Here is a 9,427-nt window from a genome sequence, read left to right as displayed (position 1 = left end):
AAGCATACACACCCATAAGAAGATTCTGATTTAATACCCTCCCTCTTTTCCTAGATAATTCCCCCAGTCTACTGTGAATGGAGGCTACATCAGAACAAGGGGATTTCCCAGTCCCTTCCAGGCTTCTTGGTACAAGCTCTTCAACTGGCAACTGAGGTGTCATCAGAAGGGAGTTTTCTGATTGGCCAGAACCTGACCTAGCAGGGTTTGGTGTGGGTGTCTTTAGAGTCTCTTCTCAGTTGGGTCCTCACCATTGCTCTGCAACTCAGAACAGCAACTTCAGAAACTGCATTGAGAAAAGAATGACCCTAAACAGAGTTCTGATTCTGGGGACTCTTACCCTGACCACCATGATGAGCCCCTCTGGTGGTGAAGACATTGTGGGTGAGTGCACAGCTGAGGGATGTGGGGACTAGACTTGAGAAAAGGAATTGGAAGGAAAAAAAAAAATAGAGATTGGCGTAGAAATAGCAGAGACTCCTCAAAGGTGTTCTCAATATTAAGCAGATCTAAAAATTATAGTCATCTTTCCTTCAGGAAACTAGAGACCCAACCCACTCTCTTTGCTTCCCGTGCTGTTGCTGAGTTCGTCAAGGACATCATTCGTTTTTAATATCAGATCCAGTGAATATAGCCTAGAAGACTCAATGGCATTTATTCATGATTACCTCAAAGATTAGGGATATGTCCACGAGTGGATGTTTTGTTACTAAAAATTCATAAACTATTGCTCCCAAATGTCTCTGAACAACATTTTGAAGCTTTTTATATGTTTCTTCTGTAGTCTCACTTTGGGGTAAAGAGTTCCATGAATTATGTATACTACGTAGATATAAAGAAGGATGTCCTCTTCTTTGTCTCAGATTTCCATACATTTTCATGCTGGAAACTTGCATGAGGGGAGTGGGTAAACAAGCCCAGCTGAATACCTTTAGACAAGTCATTCTACCACATGACCTCATATATGTCACTTCACAAATAATCAGATCAAATATGTATTTAGAAATGCTTTTCCAATAATGAAGACATAGTAATGTCAATGATCATTCTTGTTTCTTGATTGTTACTACAACAAGTGTGGCTTAATAATTTTTTTAAATTTTAATGACAGAATGGTTAACATACAGAGTTATGTTAGTTTCAGTTGTACAATATAGTGATTCAACAATTCTATACATTACTCAGTGCTCATCAAGATAAGTGTACTCTTAATCCCATTTACCTGTTTTAACCATCCCCCCCCCCCCCACCTCCCCTCTGGTAACCATCAGTTTGTTCCCTACAGTTAATTGTTTTTTGATTTGTCTCTTTTTTATTTGTTCATTAGTTTTGTTTCTTAAACTCCACAAATGAGTGAAATCACATGGTTGTTGTCTTTGACTGATTATTTCACTTAACATTACACTCTCTAGTTCCATCCATGTTGTTGCAAATGGTAAGATTTCATTCTTTTTATCACTGACTAATATTCCATTGTGTATATACATATATATACCATATCTTCTTTATCCATTCATCTAACAATGGACACTTGGGCTGCTTCCATAATTTTTTTTCTTTAACAAAGTAGAGAATATCTTTATTTTTATTTTAAAATTGAGAACTTTATGATGAAAAAACTTGGTTAATTAAATTATATTATTCTCAAATTGTCAACTCAAATGACCTTTCATTCTACCCAATGGAGACCCTTAAAAGGAAAACAGGGCAAGTACACATTAATTATTTAATCCCCCCACCTTCACTGTCCACCTCTTGCCACCTTCTCTTCAGGCATTCCTTTATCATCCTTTCCTTCCAGGATCTATCCCTGGTCCTTTTTATTGTTGTTTTATTGACATGAGGAGTGGGTTTGTAAAAACCAAAGTAGAAAAACCAAAAAGTTAAGAGGGAAAGTGAAATGGGGTATACTCTAATTTTCACCAACTTTGTTAACCATGACTGCTCCCATTCCAATTTCATTTGCTAATGGAAGTTTCACTTGCTTCTCCAGAGAACTTCCAATTTCCTTTCTTCAGTGTCATACCAGAGCAGCCTGGTCAGGCTCAACTTATCCATTAGGTGCAGTAAGCACAGTGCCACCATTAAAATGTTTTAATTTCCTTTAAAATTAGAAGAAAAAATGAACCTTTAGAGTAGAAGAAAATGTTTCAATTTTTAATACAGCCTTAATTACATTTGTCTTTGTACGAGTGCAGTCACAAAATATGATTTTTAATATTTTAAGAAAAAAAAGGGGCCCGATAGTGCTTAGGCTCACAAATCATAATACAGCCTTGGTCACTGCTGATTCTGACTTTCATATGGTTCTGCTACCTCTGTGTCTGTCAGTCTCCACTCCCCCAAATTTCTGTGATCCTTGAGAATAGCAATTGACATTCAATACACACTTTTGAGCATACAGTGAGATAAATTTTGGGGATTCAATGATGAAAAGACATGCTATCTGCCCCGTGGTGCAGGAAAGCAGAAGGACCATTGCTGAGCAGGACTGTGGACACAGCTGAGACTGAAACTCAGCAATGTGATATTCATCAACTGTTGGCAACCCAGGACAAGTACCAGATGAAAACAATAATTGCATATATTCATGTTTGAAAGAGGAGTCAAGGATAAAGTATAGAGGATAAAGAGGTTTTGTCGGAGGGCCTTTTAAGTAATCAACCAAGGGGGTCATACTGGACAGGGTAGGGAGAGAGTTGATGAGGTATAGATAAATTTGGAGAGCAAGACACTGGGATGGAGGTGTTGGAGGTTACAATGTGGTCAAAAACATGTTCAGTGAGAGAACTTAGCTAAAATGTTGGTAACTAAGCAGGAACTTCAAGAAGGAACTGGAGGTGTCCAGGAAATCTATAAAGATAACTTTGTTTCAAGGAGAAAGACCCCTACAAAGACCAAGAAACATGAAAGAATAATACACTTTGGTTTGACTGGAAGATGAGGTATTTGTGGAGGAGGTGGGACCATAAGACTGCTGCTCTTCCCTTGCAAGACTCACCACAGCTTACTGTCTTTGTTCCTGTACTCACTTGACTCTCTCACCATGCAATAAGCTCCTTGATGACAGAAACCATGCTGACTGGTGTTTTACACCCTGCTCCTCATGATGTCTGACGTCTCGCTGATGTTCAGTAAATGAGGAGGAACATAAAGAGGAAATGATAAAAAGCTCACATATGTCTTCACAACATTGTCCAGTTAGGCTCACTGGGTGGAGTCCTACTCTGCCATTCTATTTTGGCATCCTTACACAAGCATATTGTCCATGTGAGGAAAAGGGCCATAGTTTACCCAGAATCCTAAACAGATAGAAATGTTGAGTCAGAATAAGGAAAGAGGTTTAATAACCTCCTCGAAGGAAAAAAAATAAAGGGGGGTAGGAAGTGACAATAATCTAAAATCTAATAAAGCTTCCATTTTGTATTTCTGATGAAATCGAGTGCTCTCCTCTGAGGATTACGGTTGTTAACAAAATCGAGATCTTAGGAACATTGTTTATTTTTTATATACTTTGTAATATTGTCACTGTCCTTGTCATATTCTTTCTTATATCCTATAACAGTTAAGAAACTCTTTTAAAACAATATGGTCCTGTGTGCTTTTCTTTGGAAAAATAAGAAGTAGAAGGAGGAACGGGGGGTGGGGGAGGAGGAAGAGGAGGAAGGAAGGAAGGAAGGAAGGAAAGCTACTGTAGAAAAAGTTCTGCTCTGAACCAGTCTTGGGGGGAGAGGAATCAAAATGTATGTATTAACTGATGAAAGAATTAAGTAAGAGATAAAACTTATGAAGCAGAGGGAAGTAAAGTGAATTTCTGAGAAAGGAAGCTAAAACCACGATAATTTGTTCATTCCTTCTTTCATTTCATTATATTTATCATAAGCCAACTGAGTATGCCAGATGCTGAGCTGTACACAGGGAACAGCAGTAACAAGGCTGTTGTAATTCTGCTCTCGTGGAGCCTACATGACAGTGGAAAAGCAGACTGTATTCTAACTGGACAACTATCAACACTGAGAGAGAGGGAGCAGGGAGCAGGTGCTGGGAAATTTGCCTAAAGACTGTGCCAAAGATGAAGCCCACTATATTTGAAAGCCAGTTTCTTCTGTCACTTGGTTTAATAAGGCTCTTTTCTCCCTCTGTTCTCTACTTCTTGCTCCTCACCCTTACTGATCAGCTGACCACGTTGGTTCCTATGGCATAAATGTCTACCAGTCTTATGGTCCCTCTGGCCAGTACACCCATGAATTTGATGGAGATGAGGAGTTCTACGTGGACCTGGAGAAGAAGGAAACTGTCTGGCAGCTGCCTATGTTTCAAACATATGGAAGATTTGACCCACAGTTTGCACTGAGAAACTTGGCTATATTAAAACAAAACTTGAACATCCTGACTAAACGGTCCAACTCCACCACTGCTACCAATGGTATGTGTCCGCCACTCTGCCTCTCTTTACTGAACCTTCCTACACACCAGGTCTCATTCCCTTCCTCCCTACGATAGATACCCTTGACTAATTTCCAAGGATCTTTCCCCAGATCTTCTCATAGTAATTACTGAACACTCATCCTCTGCCATCTCAAAACTGAAATATTGCCATGTAGTACAAGGATCCTTACTCCCATACCATGTTCCTTGAATCCCTCAAGGAGAAGTCCTATAGATCTGCTACTTTAATAAGCATGCCCACAGAGGGAAGGGCATAAGGATAAAGTATAGGCAGTGTATGTACACTTTCCCAAGCAGAAGGTAAGCAAGAACTCTTCTAACATCAGATGGGGAACTGTTGGTGGGAGGGCTCTTGCAGGACACAATGCAGAACCTCAGGGCAGAGCTCTTTGCAATTCATATCAGTGCTGCTTCCTCACCACAGAGGTTCCTGAGGTGACTGTGTTTCTAAAGTCTCCTGCAATGCTGGGTCAGCCCAACACCCTCATCTGTTTTGTCGACAACATCTTTCCTCCTGTGATCAATATCACATGGTTGAAGAATAGGCACTCAGTCACAGAAGGTGTTTCTGAAACCAGCTTCCTCGCCAAGAGGGATCATTCCTTCTTAAAGATCAGTTCCCTCACCTTCCTTCCCTCTGCTGATGATATTTATGACTGCAAGGTGGAGCACTGGGGCCTGGATGAGCCACTTCTGAAACACTGGGGTATGTATGAATTCCACCCCCTTGGCACCTTCTTTCTCTATCAAGTCCAGAGTATCCTGCCCTTTAGCCCCGGAATCTCATGTTTTCCACACTTCAAAGGCTTCGAATAATAGACTTTTCTCTCTTCCCTAACCATGGTGCCCTGAGTCCTCATGGAACCAAAACCATTCCTCCTGCCCCATCACACACATGGGTACATGAACCAACACTCTGCATTCTGACTTCCACAACCTCATTTTTACAGAACCTGAGATTCCAACCCCTATGTCAGAGCTGACAGAGACTGTGGTCTGTGCCGTGGGGTTGACTGTGGGCCTTGTGGGCATCGTGGTGGGCACTGTCTTCATTATTCAAGGCCTGCACTCAGGTGGTGCTTCCAGACATCAAGGGCCTTTGTGAGCCACACCCTAGAAAAGGAGGTAAGGATTCAGATTTGTCAGAGCTGAGAGCTGGAGACACAGCTCAGGAGGGAGGAAAGCGGGAGGAGTTTGTGGACACAAATGTGGTTGAAAGGTTGTAGGAGTCTGGGGGAGGGCATGATGACAATACAGGAGCCCCCGAGGATCCAGCCATCTCATGTCTGTACTATTGCAGGTACACCACATGCCCACTGACCAGAGCAGAAGAGTGGACTTGATAGGTGACCTAGCACTGTTTCCTGGCCGAGTTCATCATATTCCCTCTCTCTTCCAACGCTGCTCCTCTCTTCTCTTTTCTGGAACTTAAGGTCCCCCTATATCCTCTGAGAGCTCACATATCCTTTGAAATTCTCCCGCCTTGACTGCCTGATTTGTTTTTCTTTTCTTAATTGTTACCTACAATGAGATCTCTGGGATATTCTACCCAGTTACCCAATTCTTTGTAACTCTGATCCAATATTCCCATGGAAACAATAAATTTCCCTTTATGAGATCTCTTAGTAAAATTTTTCTTGTCTTTCATCTCAGGGCTGACTAGGACCATGGTCCTTTATGCTTCAGGTCCACTTAATCTCGGTTTCTGGATTATGTTTCATGCCCAGTAACACCAGAGCAAGCAAGTATAGACTGATAATATTTGATATCTTAGCTGAGGTTAATATTTCTCTCTTCTAATTATTCCCATGCTTTGGCATTACCACTTTCCCCCCAATTCAGACATCAGTGAAAGTAGTATATGCCCTTTGTCCTTGGTATAGATTTCTTATAGAAGAAACACACACACACACACACACACAAACAAGAAATAAGTTCATACTCCTTTTAGTATAGTTTTAAAAAGCTATGACAGACAACTAAATTAGGATAAAGAAATTTTCAATTTCAAAAGTATTGAAAGTCAAAATTGTTTTCCAAAACTTTAAAATTTCAATTTGTGAAGAATGAATGATGATAGGACCAGCTTTCCTCACTGTTCCTCACCCATGAGAAGATAAGAATTCTTTAGGCACGAAAAGAAATGGAAGTCAGTTACGGGGGTATTAGAATAAGACCATAAGGTAAAAATCTGAGAAGAACCAAATACTTCGTTCTTACTTAGGGGTAGTAACAACAGGAAGAGGAATGGGAGTAGAAACCACAGACGTATTTAAGCTTCTGAGAACACAGGTGTGGTTTGCCTCACTTCCTACATGAATCCCAGCTAGATAAACACAAAGACTTTCCTGTGCCACCATGGCATGTCAGGGACAGTAGAGTGAACATAGTTGCAGGATGTTTCTAGGCAGATCAGCTTAGGTCAAAGCTCACTGAATCCCTGTGCAGCCCTGTGCACCCTGGGAAATAGCAAAACACTCTGATAACCCCAGCTCCCTGCCCCTCTCCCCTCACCCTTCCTGGTTAAGGAAAGAATGAGCCTATGAGAGAGAAATCCCAGGAGGGACAATATGGTGGAGATAATGTAATGGCAGATACGGATGCTGTATCTTCTTCTAGATTCATTGTCTCCTAGTGGAAACTCTGGCAGAGGAAATGGATCAACAGATGAATTCTCTGGTTTTCTTGAGTGTGTCCAAGACTTCACTCTTGAAAATGTATGTGACTTGACTTGGAGTCATTTTGCCCTTTGAAATTGTTTTAGGCACAAATTTGCCTCAGTCTTTTCACTCTGCACCTACTGTGTCCATGCGGTGTATCTAAGACACTATTATGGAATAGCTATAAAATGTATGAGGCTGTCTCTGTCCATGCCACCTGCATGAATGAGCTTAAAGTGTAATTGGGGGGAAAAACACAATTTTAATACAATAATTGAAAGAACATAGTTTGATAGAAACCTAAATTTAAATTCAGGACTCAGCACTTTATGGCTGGTATTTTAAACTTTATAATACTGACTAAATATATTCTGAGTCATATTTCTCATCCATAATGTGGAAGTGATAATACTTTGCTTGTAGTTATTGACAGAATTTGAATAATCTTGATATATAGGCTGTACCTTACACATAGTATACAAATACATAAGAAATCGTTGCTAGTTGTATCCATAATTAATTTTTTAAAAAGAATGGATCATATCATATAAAAAAACACCTTTCTTTTTCTGAGTCCATTAATGATTTAGCATATTCAAACATGGAGATATGAATGAATTTCTTTTCATAAGTTAGTGAGAGGATTTTTTCCCCAGAAACTCAGAGACTCTGAGATTCAGTTAGGCTAAGAGAATAGATAGGGTATAGTTGTCAGTGACATATCACTGGTGGAGGGTTGCTAAGAGAATTCTTAGAACAATAAGTTGTAATATTTGACTTTGGGTTTTTAAGACAAAGGTTTGTTATATGTAACAGATCTTCTGCATGTTTACTTTGGGGAAAAGTGGGAAAGATTCAAGGAGCAAAAGCTAATTGTGGGGTAGAAGTAAGAGAACAATTAAAAATAGAGACTAGGAATTAGTAAATTTAGGGAATCTGGCCTAGCAGTTATCATGAAAATGTAGGTAACAGAACACAGAGGATGTCAAGCCAGTAAAACTACTCTGCACGATACTATAATGGTGGATACATGCCATTACACATTTGTTCAAACCCACAGAATGGACACAAGAGTGAACTCTAGTGTAAACCATGGAGTTTGGGGGATAATAATCTGTCAATGTAGTGTCATCAATTATAATAAATGTACCACTCTGGTAAGGGATGTTGATAGTAGGGGAGTCTGTGCTTGGTGGGTACAAAGATATATGGGAAATCTCTGTACCTTCCACTCAATTTTGCTGTGAACCTAAAATTGCTCTAAAATAAAGTGTATTTAAAAAAAGGAAATGTCAGCAATTATGATATAAAATGTATAAAATAAAAATTTTAGTATAAAAAATGTAGATCATCTGAAAACGCACAAATGTACTCAGGAAGAGTTTTTGTCAATAGGCTTTCAAATAAATGTTATATAAATTTCAATGATTCATTAGTAATTTGGACATGGTGTATGCGGGTGTGCACGTGCATGTGTGTGTTATTGTAATATAAGGGTTATATTGAATCACATTATAACCAGTGTTCCAAGAATATACAAATGATGACCTACTCAGACTCCTTCCCAATGAAATACTGAGGAAAACAAATTTAATGGAAGTTGAATTTTATTAAGGGAATTCATTCATAAAGTCTTCATATAATTTTAAAGTGGAATTAATTCTAAAAACAAGAGCAATCATTTCATTTTATCAGCTAAAAGTTAAAAGTGGGATCACCACATTACATTACTGTAAACAGAGTTATATATCAGACCTCATGATATTAAATTATGTGATTCTTAAAAAATTATTTGAGTTATTTCTTTTTTTTTTTTTTAATTTGACAGATAGAAAGCGAGAGAGAGAACACAAGCAAGGGTAGTGGGAGAGGGAGAAGCAGGCTTCCCGCTGAGCAGGGAGCCTGATGCAGGGATCGATCCCAGGACCCTGGGATCATGACCTGAGCCGAAGGCAGACGCTCAACGACTGAGCCACCTAGGAGCCCCTATTTGAGTTATTTCTGATTGTGTACATAAAGTGTGACTTTATTAGTATTTAATATTAATACACTCTTTAAAAGATACATAATTTAAAAATCACATTTTTCAGCAAATAATTTGCAAAGAAAAATAGAGACCAGAGAAACTTCACATTAAAAAAAACGGAAGCTACATATCAGTCAAATGTTGGGCTTTGTTTGGATGCATATTCAAAAAAAACAACTGTTAAAAAATTCTTGTGAGACAATCGGAAAAATTGAACACTGGTTGTATTAAGAAATTACCTAATTTTAAGGCTGTTAATGGCAATATTATGTTTCTAGAAAGTCATTATATT

At 39.1% G+C, this 9,427-nt stretch overlaps 1 protein-coding gene across 1 annotated transcript; it reads left to right on the top strand.

Annotated features, from left to right (window-relative positions):
- Positions 1-226: 226 nt before the first annotated feature.
- Positions 227-6,067, top strand: LOC118552206 (HLA class II histocompatibility antigen, DQ alpha 1 chain-like). Its single transcript, XM_036118534.2, has 5 exons — positions 227-384; positions 4,178-4,426; positions 4,874-5,155; positions 5,400-5,574; positions 5,750-6,067. Exons 1-4 carry the CDS (start codon positions 303-305, stop codon positions 5,552-5,554), a joined length of 768 nt encoding a protein of 255 aa, XP_035974427.2. The 5' UTR covers positions 227-302; the 3' UTR covers positions 5,555-5,574; positions 5,750-6,067.
- Positions 6,068-9,427: the final 3,360 nt, after the last annotated feature.

Source organism: Halichoerus grypus, chromosome 9 (genome assembly GCF_964656455.1).
Source record: "Halichoerus grypus chromosome 9, mHalGry1.hap1.1, whole genome shotgun sequence".
NCBI lineage: Eukaryota > Metazoa > Chordata > Mammalia > Carnivora > Phocidae > Halichoerus > Halichoerus grypus.
The sequence above is the reverse complement of the archived record's forward strand: the minus strand, read 5'-3'. Positions and strand labels throughout refer to the sequence as shown.